Source organism: Passer montanus, unplaced genomic scaffold, assembly GCF_014805655.1.
Source record: "Passer montanus isolate IOZ18808 unplaced genomic scaffold, ASM1480565v1 scaffold8, whole genome shotgun sequence".
Lineage (NCBI taxonomy): Eukaryota > Metazoa > Chordata > Aves > Passeriformes > Passeridae > Passer > Passer montanus.
In genome coordinates this window covers 13,898,380-13,925,351 of record NW_024373256.1, presented here as the reverse complement: position 1 = coordinate 13,925,351, position 26,972 = coordinate 13,898,380, and the positions used below count along the sequence as shown (strand labels likewise).

Sequence of the window (26,972 nt, the reverse complement as noted above, 5' to 3'; positions counted from 1 at the left end):
CCAGCAGCGAACGGAGCAACACGGCTGGAGCCCCCGCGCATGCGCTCCGGCCGCACACCGGGGCTCCCCGCCGTGGCGGCGGGGCGCGGGCAGGGCCGCCAGCCCGGGGCGCGGCGGACAGGTGGGTGGGCGGCCGGGCCGCGGCGGCGGGCCCTGCCCGGGCTGGGGCGGCCGGGCGGGCGGGATGGAAGCGCTCCCAACAACGGCGGCGGCGGGCGGGAGTGAGTGACGTCATGACGTCGGCGCTTTCAGCGCGGCGCGGCGCCACCTGGTGGTGGGGAGGGGGTGGCGTTGGACCCGCGGCTGGCCTCTCTCGCGCGTTACGTCACTGGTGTGGCGTCGGCGGAATGACGTCACCGATGACGTCACAGTGGCGCACGGGCGGCCCCGTGTGGGGCTGAGGGAGCCCGGGCCCCGCGGGAGCTGAGCCCGGGCAGCAAGGGCAGGAATCCGGGCACAGAGCAGGGCCGAGCTGTGCCGGGTGAGGGGGCGAGGCCCCAGCGGCCCCAGCAGCTCCTCCCTGAGCGTTCGCTGGAAACGTTCAGCGGGCCCAGCTGCAAAGCGAGCTGCTTTCCACAGGGTGACCCGGGAGAGCGGCGCTGATGCGTTTGTTGCTGCTTCCTGAAGCAACGTGGAATTTTGTCTGTGGTTTCCAGGCTCGGGGGCACACGGAGCTGCATAGTCAGGAGGGTGAAGAGGGACTGGCACCCCACTGCCCAAGGGCAGGGCCAGATGGGCTTTTGGGCAGGAATTGTTCCCTGTGAGGGTGGGCAGGCCCTGGCACAGGGTGCCCAGAGCAGCTGTGGCTGCCCCTGGATCCCTGGCAGTGCCCAAGGCCAGGCTGGGCAGGGCTTGGAGCAGCCTGGGACAGTGGGAGGTGTCCCTGCCATGGCAGGGGGTGGGAATTCCATGGTATTCCAGGCATTCCATGGTTCTGTGATGGGCCTGCCTTGGAGGGAGGCAGAGTCAGCTGCTGTAGTGACAGCACTTGGTGCCTGAACCTGCAGACACACAGGTGTTTATTTTAACCAGGCAGATTTTAGATAAAGCCAAAGTTACAGCTGGGCTAAACCAGTTTGACTCCAGTGAAGCCTAAAGGCTTTAAACATTGGCTGTTGCTCAGTATTGGCTCTGTAAGAACTCTCAAAAATCACAGAGTGGGTTTTGTTTACAAAAAAAGACCCCTGTGAGTTTGGCTTTTATATCTGTTTAAAATACTGTTCTTCCTGTCTTGGTGCCTTCTTTGCCCTTTGATTTTGGTGCTTGGATGAGAGCAGTGATCTGGACTCCAGTAAAGGTGTGTCAGAGGCAAACTGGAAACAGAAAGAATTGTTACCTTGAGCTTTACATTTGGAAGAAAATGGACATCAGGTTCTTTTGAGTCTTTGCTTTTCCCACTGGTCAGTTTCCATGACATGCACAGTGTTGGGGGTTCGGTGTAGCTCTTGTGTGTGATTTTAGCTGAGAGCAAGTTACTCATTGCTATGAATTAATGAAGTGTTAGGTGAAAGGTGCATTATCAGGTCAGCTGAGGAAATCCATGGGTTTGAATTTGGTCACCTTTTCAAATAGAGTGTCCTCCTGTTTTAGAGAAATCAAGATACTTTGTTAAATTTCCCCTCATATTTGGCTTCAACATAATCACAAATCAGAAGGCATGATTTTGGGAAAAAGCCAGCAGAACTGCCCTTGTTGTAAGTGAATAACACTTCAGAATAACACTGCCTTCTTGCAAAGGAATGGCTTGAATGTTTAACATGGGAGTGTTCTTACTTCTCTCTGTTTTCACTTTTTCATTAATTATTCAGTTCATCCTTTTGCCACAAACATCACTGCACCATTCTCGATCTACAAAACAGCAGAGCTGCTTGACACGGCCACAGTTATCCCCTTGGAGTGGAGTCAGGACCTGGAGGAGGCACACTGAGGTTTGGAGAATGATGGGCTGTCCAGGGGTTCCCTTTCTTGTCAGCCTGGTCCTGGTGCTTGGGGTCTCTCCCAGCTCAGCTCCCAAGGGAAAGAACAGAAAAGCAGGACAGGCAGAGAGTTGATCTCTGTGGGGTGGCACTACAAGCTGTTTGCAGCTGCATTTGGAAACCTACCTGGCTGCATTTGAATAATTTTAAATGCCTTGTATTGATTTTGTTGGATTTTAATTAATCAGTTTGTCCCTTGACACTCCTTTAGTGGTTTGTAGAAGAGTTACCCCTCTGATGACACAGAGAGCTCTCATTATTAGCTGAATGTGGGTCTGGGTTTTTATAAACTGTGTTGATTTGGCTTAATTTTATTTTCCCTCTTTATTCACCAATTCCCATGTGAGCCCTTTCTTTGTCAGCCTGGTGTTGAGCTCAGTCTCAAGATGGGTGTTTACTTCCCTAATTGTCCTTTTTGAAAAATCACAGTGACTTCTGCTTGCAAATGATCTGATTCTGTTGACAGAAACACCTTCAGCAGCTGCTTTTCAGTGTGCTTTGGACTGCTCCTAAAATAGGCTGCTTTCAGCACCATCAGGGGTGGATATTATGGAAACATTTAGTATTTGCAGGATTAACAGTGCCACAGTTTGATGTAGTGGCCTTGGTAGGTTTTACTTCTTGGTTTTCATGTACACCAAAAAAGGTCTTTTTTGAAAGTCCTTAACTTTTTCTGACAAGGTGATTTTATTACCTCCTGGTTTTAATATATTGCATTGTTTGTATTCAGAATCCAATTCCATCCCCATGATATTATTTTACATCTTTGTTTTTGTTATCACTCTGGTTACTTTTCCTTCTCTGAAAACCAAGTGAGTTTTTATCAAGTATCTTTATTGATTTTTGGGGCCTCTACCGAAATGTTTTTATTTGGTCCTTAAAACCAATTGTATTATTCTCTTTAAATTAATAACTTGTTGTTTTCAGTGAAACCAGTTTGATTTTTGCATCACCAGCTGCTTCTCTTTGTGATTGATACATGTGATTTGCATACAACCAGGAGCATTTGCACCTGAGCAACTGGTAGTTTTTATTTTTCTCTTCACTTCCCCTTTGTCCTTCCAGAGGAGGTATAAAGTGAATTTTCTGTTCTGGAGACGAGTTGGTAGAGGGACACTTTGTTGTGTAAGTAGTGATTTTAAATTCTGTCTAGAACGTGATAGATGTTTTAGTGACTGTGAAATGCTTTGAAATGCTTTGCTGTATGAGCAGGTGCTGGCAGGGGGAGGTGCAGCCCTGAACAGAAGTGTGAGGACTGAAGGGATATCAGACATGGAAGGGGGTGGTGCCAGATGGACACTGATGCTCATCCCTGCTGAGATTGCTCCTTGGGGTCTCAGTAGGATTTTCCTACCTAGCATTCTCTTGTTTATAGAGCCTTGAATTAATTTCTCATTCCCTATTTTCCACATCTGGTTTTGTTACCTTTTTCTGGCACAGGGAAGCTGGCAGAGAGCAGGACAAGAGAGTTGTACCTCTTTGGAGTCGTGTTTTGCACTCACATCTGTTCTCTCCTCACAGAACAAGCCCTGCTCTCCTCAGTGTTAAATTTTTTGCACTTTTGCAGCCATAGAGACCCTGCACTGTACAGATGCAGTGTCATGTCTTTATAAAGTAGTGATAAAGGTGTTGGTTAGTGGTGTAGGCCCTAGTGAAGAATCCATAAAAGGATGGAGGATGATGTGCTTTTTCAGAAGTCACACCACTGACATGCAGGTTCTTCTCCCTCAGAACCAGTAGGAAGATTTTTTGCTACAAGATTTGGTCTTGAGGAATCCCTAGAGACCTTCCAGTGTAGCTGCCAGAAAAAACACTGCAGAAATTCTCCCCTTTTGCAGTGTTTGGTCTGACTTGACTGGAAGTTTTATCAGTAACCCTCAGACCTTTGGCTGCAGCTTCCCCAAAAGGAGAAGAAGGTGATGAAACTTGCAGTGGCAGCCCAAGTGGTGCATCCCATCATCTTCTGCTGCCAGCACTCTGTAATTAGTGGCAGGGTCATCCAGGCCCTGGCAATTAGCTGGCTTCTGAAGCCTGAGGTGAAGCTGGAGGGAGGGGTGGGGTGGAAAGGTGGCTTCCTTTGGTCTCACTCCAGCAGGTCCATGTCCTTCCTGTGCTGGGGATCCCAGACAATAACTCAATTGTGTTTTTGCCTCACTTTCTAATGTTAAATAATCCAATTTCCCTTAGCATTTCTTGTGAAATACTTGCTTCCAAGGCGCTTTCCTGGTTTTGGAAGTATGAAATGAATTTTTTTTTTCAAGATGAGGGATTGAGGAGGAGATGTGCTGAGGCACCACTGTGGTGCTCAGGAGGGAGAAGTTATCTGCTGTGTGCAAGCTGTGGAGGCCTGCCCAGCTCTGATGGGCTGTTGTAGCCACGGTGATGACATGTTCTTGGAGGCTGAAATGGCAGCAGGATTGTTCCTGGAACAGACAGGGAGTGTAAAGCAGCAAGTGAGCAGGCCCAAATGTTGTGTGTTTGAGAGCATGTCAAGGTGGACTGCTGGTGGAAAAATGTTTTCAGGGGTTAAAAGAGAGGCTGCTCTGAAAAGTGGGAGGGTAGCAGATGTTTTAGCTGTTAGGGGTTTTTTAAGGGTTTTATGATTTAACTAAGTAATTACAAGGCAGTAAATTGAAGGCATGTAATAGGTGAATACTTTTAAATCATAGAATTACAGAATAACTTGAGTTGGAAGGGACTTTAAAGATCATCCAGTTCCACCCTCCCTGCTCTGGACAGAGACACCTTCCACTATTCCAGATTGCTCCAAGCCCTGTCCAGCCTGGCCTGGAACACTTCCAGGGATGGGGCAACCTATGCCAAGGCCTCACCACCCTCACAGGGAAGATTTTCTTCCCCATATCCCATGTAATCCTACTCCCTGGCAGTGGGAAGCCATTGCCCCTTGTCCTGTCACTGCAGGCCCTTGTCCAAAGTCCCTCTCCATCTTTTTGTAGGCTCCCATCAGGTACCTATTGAAGTGGTGCAAAGGATCATCAAGAACAGTCCTTTCAAAATACACTAAATCCATCCTTTTCCCTCCATTTTCCAGGCTCTATCTTTTGTTCTTACTGGTCCTGCTTTCTACCATTTTGCTGATCCATGTTTACTTGAAGGGCACAGCTGGGCTATAGATTTGGCATCTCAGTGAACAGGTAAGTGCTGCTGATTATTTTATTTGTGATTTGTTGAGTCCTAAAATCTTCCAAAATTAATTGAATATTATACTGAAAGAAATTGCTTTCAAAACCATTACTTTTTGAGCTCCATAAGCTGGTGCCAAAACTGGTTGTTGGGGGCAGCAATAGCAGCAACTTCAGAAATACTGAGATGTTGAACAGAGTAGGAACCTGTGGGTGTGGAAAGGGAGGAGGAATACAGATAAATTCTTAGTTCTGCATCAGAGGTGTGTCTGATCTGATCTGCCTGGGACACTGAGCATTGATGGCAAATGCCAAAGTGCTGATCTGTTTCAAAGTTTAATATCAGGAACTCACCATAAATAATCCAGCAGTACAGATGTGTCTGAGGAATCTAAAGCCATGTAGGATGTGAGATTTGGGACTTCTCCACACACTGTCTCCTCCTTAGCAGAAAATGGTCAATTTACAGTTATAACTACCCCAGTGTTCTGTCCAGAAAAAGTAATTTTACAAACCAGCTACATAAAACCTTTGTTTCTCTCTAACAGAAAATTACTTCAAGATTCACAGCAAAATCCTCTGCAGGTCTGGGAGCCTGAGTTTAAAATAAATAAATCCATTAACTTCTGTAATTGCTTATGGGAAAGGCTGACCCATGGAAGTGTGTAACCAGCATTCCTCAGCCTCTCATGTCTGCAGCCAAGCCATTTGAAAAAACAATCCCCCGTGTGTTTTTCCTGCTTTTTGAGTCTTTCTGTGCTCTTTACTGGAGTAACTGGACCACAGCTGCTGCCATTCCAAGTGAAACACTCTGGTTTAGGTTTGGAAGAAGTAGGTTTTGGGAGCAATAAAATCCCCTGGTAAAATAGCCAGAACCATAATGAACTCAGGACTAGGAAGAAGGGGACAATGAAAACATGTAAGAATAGAGCTCTAGTTTTAATGTTGCCTGAGAGTTGATGGCATTTCCATCTGGACACTACCCACTGCTGTTCCAGGTAATCCCTGCCTAGTACTGCTGTTCTTGCTGTAGCTGAAAAGATTAAGAAGTTTATTTAAAAATACTATTTATTTAGTCTGTTTACCTCATATATGTGACAGCAGTTTGGGAAACATGATCAGTGCTGTGGTTTATTGAGTACTCAGGGGAAGAATTCAGCAGGAGCAGGAGAGCTAATCCTAAGTAAGCAACTGTGTAAGTAATAGGAGAGAAAAGGTGAACGTGTTTAATGGAATTGTTCTCTGGCTTGTCCTAAAACCCCTTCTGAAATGCCAGAAACTCCATTTATTTACTTTTCCAAATGAGGTTGGCTCTCTTCTCTGAAACTGTAATGTCTCAAAGCAGAGTTTAACAGTCCAGAATCACTGCATGAGCTGAAGGATGGGTTTTTTTCCTGCTGCATTTGCTGCTCTTGTGCTATATAAATATAAGTGGGAATGTGTATAACAGAAGGACTGTCTGAATCCAGAGCTCCAAGACAAAAAACTACCCCACAGCAGATACCTGTTTTAAAATCTCTCCTCTCCTTTGCTGATGTGGCTTGGGCATGTCTGTAGTACAATTATAGGGCCACTCTTTGGGGTCAATATGTGCTGTTTCTAATCTTAGTATTTCATGCAAATTCACTTCTCCTTCAGCAATTTACACCTTGTCCCACAGTGCATCTGCCTGTACCATTGTGCATGACCACCTGCTTTGTTTCTTTGTTTAAGGGCTTGCATAATTGTCCCTCTGAAGCTCTGTAGCTTACCATGATGATCCTACACGTGCTCTGCACAAACTGAGGTGCCTAACTTATGATCCAGAGTCTTCTGAAGAACCAGCTTGTGAAAGCAGGTGAGGTCCTTGGAGAGAAAACATGCTCTGCTGAATGTGAATTAAGTGTGGAGGAATGAACTGTTGGAAGTCTGGTGACCTTACTGGAGTCTGGAGAATGGACATCTCTGAGGGGCTGGAAGGCCTGATGCAAATCTGAACTGATTCTGGTGCTTCCCCCTGCCCTCCAGTCCTCACAGTGTTCCTGGAAAGCCAATGGATGAACAGGACAGTGATTTTAAAGAGTTGTGGGCAAATATTTTGAATGGGGCAAAGAAAAAGGCTGGGGATGCTGAGGCAACAAAGAGGGTTCAGAACAGGCCAAAGAGCACCACAACACGAAGCAAATTAAGAAGAGGCAAAGCTGCTGCTAAGAGCCAAACCCATCATCACTTACCAGCAGTGAAGGAGAAAAACTTACTTCAAAATCTGGGTCCAAAGGAACAAACATTGGTGCACGAAGAAGATGGTGATGCTGCAGCCTGTAGTGGTGACACTGCCCAGGGGGATGGAGCAAGAAGCCCTGTCCCTGGCAGCCAGCTGAGCACAGGCAGCACTGAGTGTAGCCAGAGGTCTCTGACAGGTGAGTGACCTGAAAATGTTCAGACAGAAGATAGGCAAGGACTGGAAGGACTCTGTAGCTCAGTGAAGGTTTTGAGACATCCTTCCAGAGGGAACACAGTAGCACTGTTGGAAGGCTTGCACCTTACACAGGTTTAACCTAGGAGTGGGTTCTGTGCTGCAGGCAGATGTTCCTCAGTAAGGTGAAGCCTTGGTACAAAGTGATTTGTTGGCCAGTCATTATTTACTGGTTTTTGCAGTATCAGAGCTGAGAAAAGTATTCTCAGATCATCTAGAGGCAAGCTCAGAGTATATTGTGGTGCTTTTTCACTCAGTGCTTCATTGTATGGTGACATATTGTTACTGGATGTTGTCAAGGGCAAAAACATTAATGAGTTAGGAAAGGTGTTGGATTAATTAATAAAGGATTAGTCCTTCAGTGCTGTTACACTTGATGTCAGAATGCAGTCACCAGTGATGGAAGTCCTTAAACTGATAAATTAGGTCAGTCAGGAATGGGACATTGTGTGGTGGGACTGCTGGGAGAGCAGGGCTGTGGGACTGCCTTCCATGTCCCTGCTGAAGACCACGCAAGGCTTCCTTAATATTCCTGCCTGTAAAAGGGATACAGAGGTCTTTAAATGTCCCTGTAGCACAGAACCCTGATGTTGTTACTGTGGCTACACAAATTGTTCACTTCTCCAAGAATGGCTGTTGCAGAACTGAGCCTGGCTGCTGTCAGGGAAGGGCCTCCCAGCAGCTCTCAGCGTGTGTTTAAAACTGCCTGGTAAAACTGGTGTTTTCTCCCCCTCTAGTAAATCCTCCAAGTGGCTGTTCCCAGACCACCTTACCCTTCCTTCCTGCTACTCCTCCAGGAAGCTGCTCCTCACCCACGCCCAAGGTGCGGGTGGCAGAGCTGGTGGTGGAGAGAATGCAGCAGTTCAAGAGGGTGGCACCCGAGCAGCTGAAGCACAGCTCGGATGGGAGCGTGCCAAAGGCTGCAGCCAGCAGGGATTTCCCTGCCAGGAGCCAGGAGCAGAAGCCTCCTGAGGATGGTACGTGTCTCCTCTTGGCCCTGGCGTGTGCAGGATGAGTGGCTGGTGAGAATGGTTGCCTGGGTCTCAGGGCTTTGTTCCTTGCTGGCCTAGTGGCTTGCTGTGCAAATCACTCCAGATCCCTGAGAAAACTTTGTTAAAGGATTATCCATACTTCTTCTTTCCCAGCTCTTCTCTAAGGCTGAATTAACCTCATGTAAATTCTAGAGGAATAATTGTCTTTTTGGAAGCAGGTTGAAATTCCAACAGGATCAGTGAATTTTGTTGTCCTTCCCTTGGGACAGTGCTGGGCAGCCCCATCTTTGGTACCTCTGCAAGCACTCTCTAAGGTGATATGTTCTGTGTGGATAAATGGAATTCACAGCAAATTTACTCTGGTTGGTTCTTTATACATCGAGTCCCTGTTGGCACTGTATGGGCATGAAAATCTGCTGTGTTATTTGATGTATAAAATTCCATATTTTCCCTAGAAACTTCAGCCAAAACTGTCCCTTCATTGTCTCTGACATGTGATGCACTGTGAGTGAATTGTCACCTCCTGCTCCTGGGCTGGTTCAGTCTAGCAGTGTTGGAAAGGAGCAGGTTCTACCTTTCCTGGTGGAGATCAGGTGTGAAGATGCAAGAGAAAGATTGCAATGGATTTTTGTGTGTCTGGTTTAACATGCTAATAATGACAAGTGTACCAGTTTCTCACCTTCCATACAGGATTTACTTTTCCATCTTACATCATCTCTGCCTGCTTTGCCAGATACCCACCACGTCCCATCCTTGGAACACGACAGTGCTCTGGCTTTGGCTCTTCAGCAGCAGTCCAAGGAGGAAGCCCTGGCAAGCCTGGAGGATGCAGGCTTGTTCTTCTGTCAGATCTGCCAGAAGGATCTCACAGCCATGAACACCCTGCGGCGGGAGCAGCACGTCAACAGGTCAGACAGCAGCAGGATCTGTCCTTCCATCCAGCCCCCAGAGCCCTCACTCAGCCCAGCCATGGAACAGCTGGGAGCAGGGGTTCTGCATAAGGGTCTTTACCTTTAAGGCTTGAATTGAGGAGTCGTTTTGGTGTGAAAGAAGAGGCTGATTGCCTTTTCCCGCAGGGCTTCTGCATGTGTGTGGCCAGGCCAAACCTGCTTTCATTAGCAGTGAGGCAGAGGAGCTGCCATTGCAAAGGAACTTGGTGATCTTAAAGGTCTTTTCCAACCTTAATGATTCCATTAGTGATGACTCCTTAATGCAAATTTTGAGATTTACTGATTTCAGCCAACAAAGTTGTGTTTGCTCTGTTTTGCTAAAATTTATCTAAGGGCATCTGGTATGTCACTGTGTCTGAGCTCTTTGCTGAGGGAAATGTGATGCTACTCAGAGAGATGACTCAATTGAAATTACTGCCCTTCATTTAACAATTTCCTTAGTGATAAAAATCAAACACAATATATTATGGACAGACAACTCTCTGGAAATTGAAACTGTGGCTTCTGTTGACAGAGTATCAGAAACACATTTGAATGACTGTAAATTGTTAATTCAAGCACTTCCATATAGCAGGAGTGATGTAAATTGTCCAGTCCTGCATCATGTTACTGACTGGCTCTCATTGATCAGCCTTGTTTGCACCTGCAGCTTTCTGGGTTACTGTTGTTCCTGTTTTCAGACAATTTGTGCTGCTTTAAAAAGCTACAAAACAGTGACAGTGCTAGATATGTTTTTTTGGAAAGTCAGGCTTTCTGAACTATTAACATGTAATCATGTGTTGATATTACAAGGTTATATCAGCCAGGGATTTTTTGATAGCAGCCTTCATCCCAAGAGTGAAGCTGTAGATGGGCAGATGCACTGACACACCAGTAATCATCAGTGCTGCATGGTGTCTTAGCACAGCCCTGTGTGTGTCCTTACCTAATCAGGGAGTGACTTTTGTAATAGGTCCTGCAGATCCAGGAATTCATACCCTGAATCTCTTTGAAAAGAACAAGTACAAATTTTTATATAGTTTTGGCCTGCCAGAAATTATTTGAAGCTCATCATGCTGCACTCTGGAGCATGGTGTCAGTTAGCTGCTCCCTTTTCTGTTAACAGGGCTTTATAAATGAGCTGGAATGTTAAAATGAGTGCAGGAAGAGGGATTAGGTGATGGGCACACATGAATTGTGTTGTTCAGAGAGGCTGTGGACTCCTTATTCCAAGAGATTTGCAAGGCAAGGCTGGAGTAACCTCTTTCAGTGGAAGGTGTCCCTGCTATGGCAGGGACATGGATCAAGATGTCCTTTAAGGTCCCTTCCACCCCAAACCATGTGGGATTTTATGATTCCAAAGTTATTCACTGCACTTGCCTTTGAGCAATATGTTCTTAATGTGCCTCTGAGACCATTATCTCCATGTGACTGTTCCATGTGTGTTCCTCACAGTGGTGGGCACATAGTTCTTGTTCCTTTGGTGGATGTTCATGGCTGTTACTGATATTAGAAGTGATTGTGCTTGCTATTATAATATCACTATTAATATATTAATGGCTTCAGTCTTAGCATGGACCCTTCAAAGTCTCCATAGCTTTGCCACTGTCTCCCAGGTGTCTGGATGAGATGGAAGCAGCACAGATGTCCTCCTCCAGCAAAGCAGTGGTGCCTGAGTGTCCCATCTGTGGGAAGCAGTTCCAAAGCGCGCAGAGCCGCCTCAGTCACCTGAAGCGCTGTGCTGTGGAGATGGAGGTGCCTCCTCACCTGCTGCTTCAGGCAGTGCAGCTGCAGCTGGCCACGCTTGGTGATGCAGCTCCTCAGTGTCCCAGGTAAGCTGGGAGGAAAAAAAAAAAGATGCTGTGTGTTCCTTTGGGCTGAGAGGTGTTGGAGGTTGGGAAGAACAGTAAATGCAAGGCTGATTCACACACTGGGTGAACCCTGAGTCCAGAGCAGGTCAAGTAGAGCCATGACCCAGTGAGGATGTAGCAATCAGTTGGAGAAATAATCTGAATTTCTCTCAGAAGAGGTCAGGTGGTGGATGACTTTAAAAGCCAGCTGGCAGGAGCAAAATGGGGAGTAAATAACCTTGCAGTGATTTGTTAGAATGATTTGTGTTCTGTGAGGCAATTGCTCAGTAAAGCTGAATGGGTTTGAGCTTCTGGAGAGAACTGCAGTGTATGAGTGTGGAGCCTTTCCTGAGATCTGTGGAGCCAATGCCTCAGCTCCTCAGTTCATGGCTGTCCTGAGAACATCCTTTCATCCTGAGCCAAAGAGGAAGCAGATGTGATGTTTTGGAATGTGCTTGGTACAGAGCTGCTTGCTTGAATTTGAGCAGAATCTTCAGAGTGCTCCAAGTGGTGCCTGAGTCAGTTTGTGGAGGGGCTCCTAAGTCCTGTTGTGCCAAAGAAGGACCATTGCCTGTTCCCAGTGCAAGCAGAGGGGTGGGAAAGCATTTTCTGGTGATCTGGTTTTCTCCCTGCTTCAACTTGTTTGTTCCCCTTTGGTAGAAAAAGTCATTCAAGGTAGAGATAGCAGATGCTTACATCCCAAAATAAGACATCTATAAATTGCTCTAAATTCCATGAATGATAAATCCTTTGCTCTCTGCTAGGAAAGAAAGTACTGAATGGTTTTTATTATGCTTGACATGGGAATCTCTCTGAGCAAATGGAACAGCTGCTCTGGAGTACTCAGTGGTTGTTGTCTCTGATCCAGCCACATTAACTGGGGCTTGCTGCTGCATTCTTGGGTTTCAGCAATCAGCCCAGCAGGGCAAAGCGGAAAGGCCCCTCCAACGAGGACTTGAGGAAAACACAGAAGAGGGCCAAACTGGAGCCTAAGGATGAAGATTTGCAGGTTGCCATGGCAATGTCACGCTCTCTGCTGGAGCAAGAAAAGCAGGAGCAAGCAAAATCAGTTACAAATGTGAAAGCAGTGGCTGCTTTCCCAATCAAATGGAAGCCAGGATCAGGTATGTGTTACAGCAAGTTAGTGTCTGAGGCTGTGTTACTGCAGGAGTAACAGGGCTGCTCTCCACCAAAACTTCCCTCTTGGATACAGGAGGGATGACAGCCCTGTTTCTGGTTTGTTTAAGCTGTCAGAGCTTCAACAATATGCAGTATCCAGATGCAGTCAAGAATGACAGCAGGATGTCCATGGGTTTCAGGAATCCTGTGCTTTTTTTCACTGATTTGTTGTTTTGAATCTGTAAAATAGTCTCAAGCTGTTGTTTCTTGTAAAAACTGTGGAAGTGAGGAGAAATAATATGAAAAGATGATTGCTATTTCTCTTTTGCTAGTTCTCCTGCTGCAGCCTGGATTAATGCAGCTTTTTCAGTGTTATCTCATATCACTTTGTCCTTTCTGCAGTGCCATGTGTGTTCAGTACATGCTGCTGAGCAGGGCCTCACCATTCCAGAGTGCAGAAGGGTTTAGAAAGGCAGACAACTGCCTTTGGGGAGAGGGTTGAGAGCTGTCCATAGGGGAGACTTCACTCTTCACAACCCTGCTTTTGCCCCTAGGTGCTCCCAGCTGGATTTGGGGTTGGGCATTAGTAGTCACTGATTGCAGCACTGAAGAAGCTGCTGTGTTATCTCCTTTGCCCTGTGTGTTCAAATGTTTACTTACTTGGGGTTTTTTTTCTTTTTAAAGAGAAAAAAAGGCGTAGGAAAGGCACCAGTGCCCCTCCACCTCTGCTGCTGCAGGACCCAGAGAAGGTCCACAAGAGGATCCAGGAGAGAGTAGCCATGATGCTGACAGAAGAGGTGGAATTCCCTGCCACCCCTCAGCTGCCCACTAGTAGGATTCTGGAGGATGAATCTGGAACAGCAGCCTGGCTCATGCCATTGTGCAAAGCCAAGAAATGCTTCTTATGGAACATCAGTGCTCTGACAGGACCCTGTGACCCCGAGTCATTCTACACTGCAGCCTTAACCCCTCCAATTGTACCCTGGAAGCCTGTGCAGGTGGGGCTCTGTTGTCCTTGCTCTTTGCAATGTGTGTGCCCTATTGTTGATACTTGCCCTGGATCCCTTCTGTCTCCTGATTTGCAATGTAAATCAGTGATCCCCTCTCTCTGCACACTCACTGCCCATGACCTGCTCTCCCCATGTCCCCAGTCAGGTTTGAGGATCTTGAACTTTCATTTCTGCCTTTTGGAGAGGAGAACAAGGTTCATGTAACCATGGGTTTTGAGCTTTCAGAAAGTAAAAGGGATGGGAACAGAGAGTACTGAGTAAAGGGACCCCATCCTCCTCATTGTGCCATTAGTTTGTCCATGTTTACAGCAGCTGGGCTCTTGTTTTTGTACTTGGCACTTCTTTCTGGTCAGTTCTAGTGTGAACTTTGCCCATCTTGCACTCAAAAAGGACTGGGGAGAAAAATTTAAACTGAAACCTGATGTTTGCTAGCACAGAGAAGGTGGGAGTGCCTGGAGTTGTACAGCAAAGCATTTACACTCAGGTTCTCCCTGTGCATCCCACTGTCTCCTGCTGCATGGGAGCTTTGGTCCAGCTCTCAGTTCCTCTCTTTCATTTTGGTTCCATCTGGACATGCCTCTTCCAGTCTCTGTATTTTTATAAAAAGTGCCCACAGAAACAGACAAAGCTCTCTCAGTCTCTTTTCTCCAACAAGGGTATCACTTCTCTTTCTTCCCTCTTTCTTCCCTTGAGGAAGTGTTTGGTGCTCCTGTTCAAAATCTACTGTGCATATTTAGGTGCTTTATTTAATACTTCTTCCCTAGTCAAAGCCCAGTGTTTCTCTGGCTTATTGCAGGTTGAGGCTGGAGCAGAGGGACTTCATTCTAGGAAGTTTTGACCTTTCATTCAAGCCAGAAACTGCCAGAAAAGTTTAAAAATAAAAAGCAGGAAGGTCTTTAAAATCATGGCAAGAGTGTGTTTTTCCTCTGATTCTTTCCATTTACAGAAATGTCTGAACTATTTTTACGTAGAAATAAACAAGCAAAATTATTTTTTGGAAAATGAAGACCAAACCTGGAAAATACCCAGTCCAAGGTGAAAGTTTGATTTAGTTACGTGTAACTGCAAAAGCACTTCAGAACTCAGAACAGAAGCACCTGGAGAGCTTCAGCTGTGACTTTTGCCAGGAACTCCAGCTATAATTAAATATTTAGATGTTGAATTGGGAGCATTTTCCCCCATCCTTTCTCCCTGCTTGGCAGTTGCCTGCACAGACATGCTCCTGCAGAAACCAACATTTCTGCATTTTCCATTGTAGTTTTCTTTCTTCTGTTCAGAGCTGTCTTCATCTCTGGAGATGGACCATAGTTCTTCATGGAACTGCAGAGAGCTGCTCCTCAGAATCCCCTGTACCCGGGCAGTGCTCTGTGATCCTTCACAGATGTTTCAGGAGTATGAAGTAGGCACTGTACTGTGAGCTTTGCAAATACATAAAACAAGTCCTTATTTATTGGTGTCTTTTTTCCTCCTCACTTGATCAGAATAAGCCAGAGAACCTTCAGCCATTGGTGGGATCTCATCAGCCCAAAGTACCCCAGCAAACTCAGCCTGACCTCAGTTCTCAGGAGCCCACTTGCACAAAGGTTGGAGGCCAAACTCCTGATGAATCCAAGCCAGGCCCTGAAGGAGATGGGCAGCTTTTATCCCCAAGCCAGAAGGACATTCAGACCCTGCAGGACCTGGTGGAGCTGGCCAGGGAAGGACTCACCCTTACTCAGTGGAACCTTGACACTGGCCATGTTCAGGCAGCAGAGCAGCCAGGTGAGTTCTGGCAGCTTTGTGAGCCCTGCCCTGGTTCCTTCAGCTGCACAGAGCTGGGCTGGGTCAGAGAGCCACAGCAGCACCCACAGGTTGTTGGTGTTGATCCAAGAGGTGATACTGTGGGGGCACATTTTCCTGCAATGAGATGTAGATACAGTCAACCTGATATTCCTGAAATGATTCCTAAATCCCAGCTTTTAAGAGAATTCCTGGACAGCAGATACTAAATTTTATTTTAAAATTAAAGAAATCGAAGTATTTTCTGCCAGGAGGGAGCCTGGATGTGTTCAACAGCTGGAACAAAATCTTTATTCCTGCTTATCTTGGGCATACAAGAGAGCTGGAGAGGGACTTTTCACAAGGACATATAGGACATGGGGGATTGGCTTCAAACTGAAGTAGCTTATATTTAGATTTGATACTGGGAAGAAATTGTTCCCTATGAGGGAGCTGAGTTCCTGGCACAGGGTGCCCAGAGCAGCTGGAAGTGGCCCCTGGATCCCTGGCAGTGTCCAAGACCAGGTTGGACAGGGCTTGGAGGAACCTGGGGAAGTGGAAGGTGTCCCTGCCATGGCAGGGGTGGCACTGGATGGGCTTTAAAGTCCCTTCCAACCCAAACCAGTTTGTGATTCCATGATTCTACCTGGACAGCCTTTCTGTTCTGTGCACTGTCTTTTCAGGTCTTGAGACAGTTGGATGAGAGATGCACAAGAGGGATGATTTTGTGTTGGACCTCGATTACACAAACCTGGAGTTTATCTGTGCCTACTCAGGGTTGAAAAAATGCAACACCTGGAGTTCCTCTGTGGGCAACTCTCTAATGTCCCCACTCACAGTTGCATGTGGTGCACAACTGCACATTTTGAGGGCAGTGGACCCCCTTAAAGTGCTCTGGCTCTTCAGCAGAATCTGTTGTGTCTCCTGTTTATCTGTGAAAGAGAACATGGTTCCTAAGCTCACCTGTCTGCATTTGCACTTGGATATAATTCTCCTCATTCCCCTGCTAAACTGCAGCAAATGGTCCCTGGCCCTTTAACGTATATAAATAACAGTGAAATGGTGCTTGGTACCCTCAGCCTGTCACAACCCTGGGCCAAACCCTGCAAAAAGCCATGAGGGAGAGGCTGAGCCTTCAGCCCAGCCAGCCTGGTCAGAGCAGCTGGCACAGCAAGGATCCTCTTAGGAGTTCTCAGATCATTCTGTCTGACAAGGAAGTTGTATGTGATTTGTGATGTGCATTTTCTTCCCTGAGGAGAAGAACTGACTTCCAGTGATCCCCCACTTAGTGGCTTTGTGCCCCCACCCAAGAAGAAGAGCCTCCTCAGGAGCAGCACAAAAAAAGTAAGGATTATATTTTTTTCTACTCTTTATATATTCATCTATAACAATTAAAAACTGTTGCCTTTTTGCAATTCAAAGAAGTGTGGAATATTTCCCATTCCTATCTGTGGAAACAAAGTGGTGTTTAAGTTTCACAGTGACTTTGAGGGTTCCTCATGGGCACAGGTGAGATCAGCACACCTGGGCTGTTCCATCCATGCCCATGAGAGCCTGGGGCTTTTTCAGTACTTGTCCTACCTGCTGAGAGATTATTTGAATGCCAGGAAACAGAAGGAACAGAAGGCCAGGCTGTGCAGGTTAGGGAGCTGTAGCACTGAGAGTGTTTGGGAGTGGGATCATAATAAATGATCATGCCCTGAAAGGAAGTACATTTTGGTGCTGGATAAATTTTGATGCTCTGACAACACACTTTCATATTGTGCTTAAAGGATTAAGATACTTCTAAAAGGAGACAATTCCTTGAGGTGAGAATTGGTATTCAACTTGAGGATCCCAGCTACTTGGTACAGAAACTCTAGATATTCTTTGGGAGTGTAAAAAATAATTATCCTTAGCAGGAAAATGCCTTGTTTTGTTTTTCTGTTAAACCAGAGGCCTTTAGCAATACAGAAACTGTTCTCACAGTGTTGTTGAAACTCAGTTGCTCCCAACAAAACAAGCATGGTCTTTTTTTCAGTCTGTTTGTTTCCATTATAGTTTTCCTGAGCCAATGAAGTGTTGTTGAAGAGCTGGGTTGCTGGAGTGGGAGAGATTTGTGCTTTATATGAGCACAAACAGTGTAACCCTGTAGAGCAAATGCACTCACTGCATTGGTAACAGGTCCCCATGCTGAAGACCCCTGGTCACATCAGTGGGGTCCAGTCTCAGGGGCCTCCTCAGCAGGAGAGAATGTTCTGGTGTGTTCTCCAACACACAGCTCATACCTGCTCACAGCTGCCTTCTGGCCAGTTTCTTTGCCTTGCACAGAGAATGGAGCAGCCAGGAGGTTTGTGGCCTTGTTTAATTTCCCCATTCCTGACTGATAATTTTAGCACCAGCAGGAAAGCTGCTCTGGGCTCGCTGCCTGGAACGTCACATCTGGAGCCTGTGTTTGCTGGCAGCCCCAGAGCAGCCTCACAGGTATCCCACCTGCCAAGAATAAGAAAACAAGAGGAGTCAGATTAGTTTCCAGACTGAGTTTCCTGTCTTCCCTTTGGAGATCAGTCCACAGCACTGCCACAACATGCAGAATGTTCCCTAGCCCACCTATGAGGGCTGGGAAAAGTGTTCTGGTGTGTGCTGCTAATTCTTACTGGATGGAGCGAGTCGAAAGGTTGGCTCTCCACAGCCCACTGCTAATGTAGAAACCTGCTAAGAAAATTAAGAGCTGTGTTGTTCCAGGTGGAACTGCATGTCCTGCAGATGTTTCCTGGAATAAAACTTGCAGTTCCTCAGCTCTGCAGTAGGTTTGAAAAGCACAAGGTCGGTGATTAGGGTGTCAACCATAAACTGGTTTTCATGTGCAGTTAGGCAGTTTCTCAACCCAGCTGTGATCTGAGGGTGTTTCACAGTTCCCTGAAGCACTTCAGGGCCACCTCCAGAGCTACAACACTAGGAGGGATGTGAGTCTTCAGGAGATTGTCTGGGAGCAGCTCCAGAGGAGCTGTCTTGCCATCTTTGCTGTCTTTGGCAGTGTACCCCAAGCCTGACCTTACTGTCACCATAACCAGCCACAGGTAACTCAGCCCTCCCCAGAATTCTAGCCAGGGGCTCTGGAATGATAATAAAAGTTGTGTTTCTTTTTCTAAAATTGAGAGGAATTTACAAAAGAGATTTCAGTGGCATGCTCATAAATTCCTTTGAACTGGATGCCTACATTAGTTTTATTCTTGCTGCAGAGCTGCTCTTCTCAGCTGTCATGGCCAGACAGTAAAAAGAGAGAAGAAAGGCTCATTACCCCTTCCTGCATCATCCTCTTTCCTGTTATCCTGATTTTAGTGAATTGAGTTCAAGTGTGTTGAAGTGGAAGTTACAGTTTGCTAAAATTGTGGTGGGAGGCAGTAGATGAAGAGGCCAGCTATAGGCTGTGGCTAGACCACAGCAGGAAACGTGTGGTGAGATCTGAGGGTGATAATGTGCTGTGACACAAGTACAGCAGAATACAACACAATGCCCTTTCTCCACAATGGGCAGGCTGTGGAAAAGTAGAGGAAAACAGAGCAGGAATGTCTGTTAGACTTGTCTGCTTGTCCTGTGGAAGATCTGAAGCTCACAAAGCTGATGATTATCTTCAGGAGGCAGAGGTGGTATGTCCAGGCTGGGCCCACAGCACAGCAGTGCTGATAAACTGGGCTACTCCCTTCTTATTTTTCTGGGAAAGTGTTTGACATCTGTAACCTAACACCTGTCTTTGTGTTCCTTCTGTGTCCTAGTCCTCTCTGGGGCTGCTGGCTCAAGACTTTGGTGCCATGGTGAACAACCCCCAGCTGAGTGATGTGCAGTTCCAGGTGGACAGCGGGGAGGTTCTCTACGCTCACCTCTTCGTGCTGTACGCGCGCTGCCCGGCGGCGGCTCAGGCTGTGAGTGCTGCTGGCATTGCTTCTGCTCCTGCCTGGGAGAGCCCAGGCTGCCCCATCCCACAGCAGCCAGTGCCAAAACCAGCTCACAGCACTGCAACTGCCTCAGGACTGCAGTGGTGCTTCAGCTTAGGAAACCAGAATAAATCCTGACAAAGTGGTGAAAGATGTGCTACTTTATCCTGTTCAGGGAGGCTATGGGGAGCCAAGGATTCTTGCATTCCACCCATGAGCAATGAAGGAAGCTTTCAGAGTGCTTCTTGCCCCTGCATTTTTGTTCCTATGCAAGCACAGACTGCTTTGTCCCTCTTAGTGTGACTGCCTGTCACCCAAGCTGGGAAGTGTGAGCAGGGAATAGGAAGTTTCTGGGAACTACTTTAAAATAATCTACACAGAGGTTTTGTCATTCTTGCTTTGGAGGTACCTGCACTGACTGCTTTTTGCAAGGCTAGTGAAGGAATTCTTATGTTCCCAGTTCTTATGTTCTTATGTTCCATTTTAAGCTGAATAGCTCCCAGCCTGCTCCTGTGCAGCTTCCAGGTAAATTCAAAACAGACCTCATGAAGCTCATACAGAGAGGCGTAGATGTAAATTGGGCTGGGAAGTAATTTGATTGCAAAACTAAGTGGAGAGCTCTAAGACCACCTTTTATACCTGTGACTAAGGCAAGTAGTTAAAGTTAACAGCCATAGGGTCAGGAAGGACCTGGCCTGTCCCATCGGGAGCTCTGCGTAAATGCCCACCTTGGCATCCTGCTCCTGGGCTGGGCACGAGTGAATGGAAGGAGCTGATGGGAGCAAGGATGACTGTAGGTGCTGTGTTGCTTCATCAGCAGACAGACTTTGCTTTGCTTGGCCCAGGTGCACAGCGAGGGGCTGCTGGTGGAGGAGGACGGGGCGGCGCCGGCGCGGCGCGCGCTGCTGGGCGATGTGTCGGCCGAGGCCGTGGCCGCCTTCCTGCGCTACCTCTATGCTGCTGACACCGACTGCCCTGCTGGGCTGCGGCCCCAGCTGCAGGCTCTGGCTGCCAGGTGAGTACCCTGAGCATGTTTTGGAACCCCCTCAGGCTTCCAGCCACACAGACCCCAGTTTGAGATCTTTCATTGCTTACAAATTCCATGGTCCTTTGCTACATCTTCAATGGAGCTTGCCTGTAAGGACATCCTGCCCTTGAAAAACTGTCTGAGATGTTCTGTGTTCATATCTGCTCAGCACACTTTGGCTGGGTTTTATCTCAGGATGTCTGTTGGCAGCTGATGTTGAAAATGATGAGCACAACTTCTGTTATGTGATTCTCACTTCATCTGAACAACACTTGTAGAATGTATTGGATGCTCAGGCTTTAATGTGTTGTGTCAGCCATGCTCTCAGTCGTGGTCCTAGGGCGTGCACTGAGAGCTTGAAACAGGAGCAGTTGCTGGGACATGGTTGGGGCTTGCCAAATGTGTATAGAGATGCCCTGTCACTCAAAAAAGCCAGGAATCTTGCACATGGCAGATATTAACCAGCCCCAGCCATTCCATGGGACTTTCCCATTGCCAAGGGGATTTCATATAGTCAGTCTCAAACACAGAAAAAGAAGAATGTGCCTGACACTTTCATGTGAGCAACACCTGGAAAAGGGTGTTTGGAATTTTAGGAGTACACTGGAGCTTGTACATCTTAGGAAACTCAACATTCTCATGTAAATTCCTTACAAAGCTCATAAAAGTGATCTAACAGCCAAATGGTGAAGAAATACTGGAGGAGGAAATACTAATGTTACTATTGTATCCTTGCAGGTTTGGTGTGAGGGAACTGATGGCAGAGTGTGAAAGCAGCACTGGAGAGAGCCAGGTGTCCTCTGGAGTGGATTCAGAAGATGATCTTATCTCTGTGAGGGATGATGAAGATTGTGAGGACAGAGCTGAGAACTTCCAAGACCTCTTGAAGTCAATGTGGGTGGGTGAAGATGAGGAAGAAGTAGCTATGCTGAGCCCTGAGTGCCAGAAGGAGGATGACAGTGAGGTGGGAGAACAAGAGCTGGAGGAAATCTATGAGTTTGCTGCCACTCAGAGGAAGATGGCTCAGGGTGAAAGAGAGGTGAGCGAGGGGACAGACTGCAGTGACACCGAGGCAGTCCAAGGTACAAACCAGCAAACTGAGCAGGAAGAGCTAAAGAGACCTGAATCTGCTTCACTAAGCAACAGCCTCGAAGATCTGAGGGATGGCAACGGTGTGGAAAGATCTAAATGTGACTTTTCTGCACAAGAAGAGAAGATGCAGAATATAAACAGCTGCAAGATCATGAATGATCCACAGACCTCTATTGTGCCTCACCACAGTAAACCTCAGAAATGGGATGGAACTTCCCATGGTGCTAATGAAGGAGGGGCTGTTGAGGAATGTGAGGATGTGAAGGATTCCAGATCACCTCAGGTCTCACATGACAAGGCAAATCACTGTGAAGAGCAGTTTCCTGGTTTCCAGGGTGATATAAATGACAGCTATGAACATTTGTTTTCTGCCTCTCAGGAGTATCACTGTGAGCCTTCCCCTGTGAAAGTTACCAAAGAATCAGGAAAGTTGTCTAGTGAAAAACATGTTGGTCTTAATGATTCACTTCTGTTCAGCAAGTCACAAAAAGACTGCTCTCCTTGTAAGAATGGATTTTGTAGGAGTCCAACTCCCCAGCCTTACATGTCCCTTTTTCCTGCTCTTGGCTCTTCACCTGCATCTCCAAAATCAGAGGGAAAGTTTGCCAGGGAACATGTGTCAACACCAAAGCAAAACAAAGAGGAAAAATCATTGCCATCTTATGAAATACACTCCCAGAAAGCCAAGGAGCTGGGTGCTGTATCAGAACATGAGATCACAGTTTCTCCAGCAGAGCTTCCTCACAGTGGATCAAACAAGCACACACATGTCCCAGTGTTGTCATCAGCAGGCAGGACTCAGGATGCTGCAGCTCAGGGGATCAAGGAGGGTGATGTTATTGTTTTATCTTCTGATGATGATGAAATGGAGTTACAACAAGGCAAGAACTTGCCAGAGTCTGACTCTGCTCTGAAGGAAATGGAAGTCCCTGGGCACCTGAGGTGTACAGACATGGAAGAAGGTCCTGAGATACCAAAACCTGACCATAACTCATCAGTCCCTGAAACAGAGCAGAGATCAGCCCAGGTCTCATGTGGCAATACAGACACAGTGTGTTTAACTGGTGATGTAAAGGTGTCCCCTGAATTTCCTCTCAGCAAACAAACAGGTGCTTGTACAGAGATCAAACAGAGTCCAAACCCAAGCCCTGGGAAGAGGCTCAATAATGAAATGTCTCCAGGCACAGACAGCTCCTGGCTTGTGCCAGGAACACCAGTTCTGAGCAAAAGCAGAAGCTCCTCAACACAGACTTCGGTCACAAGTATTAATTTTTTAAAGGGTCCAGGATCTAAACTCAGCGCAAAGAACTTAGCAGCAGGTAATGGTAACCATGAAATGGCTGGAAATTTAATAAAAGTCCATGAAACAACATTGTCAGACAAAGATTTGCCTGTGGAGAACTTGGCAAGTGGAAGGAGCCCACCCAGCAGCCCAGCAGCAGAATCCTTTTCCAAGAACCCCCTTCCAGTTTCTCCAGTAGATCCAGTTCTCCTCTCCCCTGGCCACACCAACGCAGAAGGCAAATGTGCCAACATCTCAGGTTTACCCACACTGGTGCCTCTGTGCCAGGAGCAGCCACTGGAAGGTAGCATCAGTGTGGTTGAGCTGGAGGACAGTGACAGGGAAGTAAGTCTGCCTTCTCTGGGTAGCAGTGTCCTGCTGTGTGAGGAGCCCCCAGTCCCTGTTGATGCCTGCTGGCACATTGGGTATCTGTCACCAGCCAGAGGTGACAGCCACGACTCCAGCCAGGTCAGCCCTGCAAAGAGCAGCGTGGCCAGCAGCCCCAGCCCTGGCTCTTGGCAGGGGCAGGGGGAGAGCCCAGTCCAGGTGCAGGGAATTCAGGGCAGCACCCCTCTCCAAGGAAGTCCTGCTGGCAGGAGAACAACTTTGCAGTGCCCTGAGAAGAGCCCTATTGAGCCATGTTCATCAGTGGGCAGCAGAGCCAGTTACCTGGACTCCAAAATCTGGGATGACTGGAATGGAGAAGAGAAGGAAGATGAACTTCCAGAGATTTTTCCTCTGTCTCAGAGGTTGGCAGCTGCAGCAGGGGCCTGTCAGACAGATCCTGTCAAGACTCCTGGTGAGAGCTTGTACTGATACTAGATTTATTGGGCTAGGTTAAACTGCTTTTTAGTGATTATCTTTCCTGTGATGCACTCGACATACTGAAAGAGTCTTTGGGCTTTCTGATGCAAAACAGTTGGCAGGGCCAGGCACAGAGAAGGTGCAGGCATTTGCTGTGGGAAAGAGCCTGTCTAAATGTGGGATTCCTGGAGTGTTTCATTGCCACCAGTCCTTTGGTAGTGACAGTACTCCTTGCAGAAGCTGTGGGTTCGTGGATAGAGAAAAAACAACCAAAGCAGAACAAAACACAGGCCTACTTGCCAGTGGAGTGATGTAACTGATATTGCAGTATGTAATTAAATCATTATGCCATACTAAATGATTAGTTTTAGGGGTGATTAGAACACGATGTGTGAGACTGGCTGTGCTTCACAGTATGAGTAAACTGGTATCATTAAATCAACCTAACTGCAGACCCCAGTAGCTTGATTTGCTCAATTTTGTTATGCATCAAGACTCTGTTAGGAAATTTGCTTCCTGGGAGAAGGAGCACTGCACAGAATTCAGTAAACATGGTTTTAACTGCTTTCTAAATGTTGCCTGTTCTAACAAAGCCCTGGATGGCCTCATTTTCAGATGTGACCTATGTCCCAGTTTAAACTGTTTTCTGATGTAAAGTCAATGAAAACCAAGTATCCCAATTAAGGGGGGAAAAAAGTGCTGACTATTCTATCCAATATGAAGCTGAGTAATAATTAAAGCAGCTAATAAGGAAGTATTAAACAATTATTAGATAATACTAGATTTCTGCCACTAAGAGGAGACGTTACCAGCCATTTTAAGTCCTTTCTGTACTGATTCTCATCACAGTAATTTCATTCTGCTGCAGAACCTTCCTGTCAGGGGAGCAACAGGTCCCCCAGCACTCCAGTGACACCCATGCCAGCTTATTCCATCATGGAGACCCCGCAGCTGAAGAAGGAGCTGAGCAGGTGAGCATTACCTCCCCAGGCAGGCAGTGTGAAAGAAGGGGAGCCATGGTGAAGCTCCAGCCAGTGCTTTCTGAGGTCACATCACACTTTCCCAGCTGCAGGTCCTGGCCTGAACCTGCTGTGACAATGGAAGGTGCCGCGTTACTGTAACCTCAATTCCCACCTTCTCTTTCTCTTTCAGATTCGGTGTCCGTGCTCTCCCAAAGCGCCAGATGGTGTTGAAGCTGAAGGAGATATTCCAGTACACTCACCAGGATGGAGACTCTGACTTTGAGGATGAAATCTCCTATTCCCAGCCCCTCCCACAGAAGTCCCCGAGGCAGCCCAGGGCAGGCAGGAATCGCGGCGGCGGCCCGAGGCTTGTGGGCAGGAGGAAGCAGCTTGCCAAGGCTTCTGCAGGGCTCCCTAGGGGTGAGGCTGATGGGGCATCCCATGGAGCAGGCTGTGCCGCACCCAAGGACAGAGCTAGAGTGACACATCACCCAGAAGGAGCCAAAGAGCAGGAGATGCCATCTGAGTCGCTGGCAGCTGATGGCGAGGAGCTCCCGGCATCCCAGGAGTCGGCACGTTCTTCACTGGATGGAAGTGACATCTCCTTTGGTTCACAGAGGTGAGGCAGTGCAGTCCTAGACAAAACACTCAGGGGTGCAGGACAGAGATGAGGTAGGAATGAGGCAAACAGAGGTGACTGTCCCTGTGGCATTAGTTGCCTTGCCCCCTCCTTGAGTGTGTCAGGTGGAGGTCAGCACACTCCTACAAAAGAAACAGGCTTTGGATTTTCAGTCTAATTCCCACTGAGCTATTCTCAGAACATAAAAGGGCTGCTTATGAGCAAGGCCCAAATCTGCTATCCCTGGTTTGCAGGTCAGTGACATGGAGCACTCCATGCTGCCTGAGAACCTGCAGCTGGAGTTGGGAGAGGACAGCACAGCACCCCTTGGCAGAACCTGCCAGGAGGGAAGGGCCAGGAGCCAGAAATTCCATACAGCTCTGGGCTGGGTGAGCTGGACCAGCACTGTCCTGGCTGGGATAGGAAGTTTGCAGAAGCCCTGCCATGTTCTGCCTCATTCATTTTGTGGGTGCTGGTAGTGCAGGGTCTGTGATCCCACAGAGGGAAGTCATAGGGCTTCACCATCAGGGATTTGGGGAGCTCTGGTCCTGTTCTTGTTTTCCTGTTCTTTCCTTGACATCTGCTCTGTTTTGTCCTGCTTTTAGTTCCTTTGTGAATGGATTTGAAACCTGTGCTTTTACATCTGATGAGGAGGAAGAGGAATTTCCAGCATCTCAAGCAGCAGGTCGGGAAGAGCAGAAGCTGGAGGCAGTCAGGTGCTACATCCGCTCAAACACGGCCCTGTACAACAGGATTCTCTTCTACGAGCCCATCGAGCTGGCTGATCTGCACGCAGAGCTCAAACAGAATGGCATTAAAATTTCCAAGGCAAAGCTGCTGGAATTTCTGGATTCTCAGTGCATCACGTCTACCATGGCCAGAGCCCGGAAAGAGCAGGAGCAGAAAAGGAAGGAGAATAAAAAACAGAGGAGGCGATACCGAGTGAAGCCCACCCCTACCCTCTGAAACTCGTGTGCCTGGACCACTGCCAGGCTGGAAAAGCCCCTTCCCAGCTGCTGCTCCGGCCCTGCCAGGCTGGAAAAGCCCCTTCCCAGCTGCTGCTCCGGCAGCAGGCGATGGGTGGAGCACTGCTGCTCCTCGTGGCCTGATCCTGGGTGACATCCTGGAGAAGGAGCTGCACTCCCATTGCCAGCCCCCTGCTCCGATGGCACAAACGCCCCATGGCTGCCCTGCCTTCAGCACTCAGCTCACCTGCAACCTCTTTTCACCCAGTTTGACTCTTGTGCCTTTTCTTTAAGTTTTTCCAATAGATCTTAGGTCCCAAACTTTTCTTTGTGCTGGTGCTTCCCTCAGTGCTAGGACCTATTCCCTGGATTTGGGCTGAGAAATGCTTCACCCTTCACGTTTCAGGATTCAATCCACTCTTGTCAAGTGCTGTCTGTTTACACCCCTGTGACTTCCATCTTCACTTCTTCAGCACAGTTTGCACTGCTGACTTTTAAGGCAGGGAATGCTGTGGAAATACATAAAAGGTTTTTTTTCTTGCTTCACTTGGCAATGTCTACTAAAACTCTAAATCTGTGTTTCTGAAGTAGCTGCAGAACAGGTCAGGGGTTTGTTCTGTTCCCTTTGTGACACCTCCCAAAAGCACCCCTGACACCTGATGTCACGGGAAGGCGCCCAGCAGACATGTCTTTAAGAAAAGTGACCACTGGAACTTTTCAGCACTTCTCACAGCTCGAGCTAAACCCACTGCCTGGATTAGTCCCATTGCCAAACTGGACTGATCACAGGTGTAAAGTGTCTGGGACTTCTGGAGCAGTCTTGGACCCTAAATTGTTATATTTTATATATTGACCTGCATAAAAACTTCTGAATTCTGTCTGTTCTGACAGTTCTGAGTGTGCAAAGGCTGACTGAAAAACAGGGACAGAACACAAAAAGAGGGCAGATTTCTAGATATCTTTGTATATTTGGACATAATTTTTTTTTATACAGAATCTGATTTTTATTTATATTATATACAATAAACAATTTAAATCCTGTCCATTCTCCTATGGAACAGTTAAACAAACACAG

General features: G+C 47.3%; 1 protein-coding gene across 11 annotated transcripts; it reads left to right on the top strand.

Annotated features, from left to right (window-relative positions):
* On the top strand, positions 1–26,972 carry SLX4 (SLX4 structure-specific endonuclease subunit). 11 transcript variants are annotated; one of them, XM_039732070.1, is made up of 17 exons: positions 17–121; positions 1,809–1,928; positions 5,029–5,131; positions 6,833–7,518; positions 8,312–8,551; positions 9,300–9,474; positions 11,112–11,327; positions 12,255–12,469; positions 13,149–13,462; positions 14,956–15,235; positions 16,488–16,576; positions 18,988–19,134; positions 19,992–20,161; positions 20,912–23,346; positions 24,220–24,322; positions 24,504–24,932; positions 25,538–26,972. In XM_039732070.1, the coding sequence occupies exons 4-17, from the start codon at positions 7,152–7,154 to the stop codon at positions 25,896–25,898; spliced, it is 5,541 nt and encodes a 1,846-aa protein (XP_039588004.1). In that variant the 5' UTR covers positions 17–121; positions 1,809–1,928; positions 5,029–5,131; positions 6,833–7,151; the 3' UTR covers positions 25,899–26,972. The 11 variants fall into 11 exon arrangements, with proteins under 11 accessions (XP_039588005.1, XP_039588004.1, XP_039588001.1 ...); XM_039732067.1 differs by having other exon boundaries at positions 1,809–4,944; XM_039732069.1 differs by lacking the exon at positions 17–121 and adding an exon at positions 529–1,297 and having other exon boundaries at positions 1,809–4,944.

Coding starts and splice junctions, on each gene's coding strand:
- SLX4 (XM_039732071.1), top strand. CDS start 7,152: ATGGATGAACAGGACAGTGATTTTAAAGAGTTGTGGGCAAATATTTTG. Junction 15,236..16,487: donor TCAGGCAGCAGAGCAGCCAG/GTGAGTTCTGGC, acceptor TTCTTCCCTGAG/GAGAAGAACTGACTTCCAGT. Junction 23,347..24,219: donor AGATCCTGTCAAGACTCCTG/GTGAGAGCTTGT, acceptor ATTCTGCTGCAG/AACCTTCCTGTCAGGGGAGC.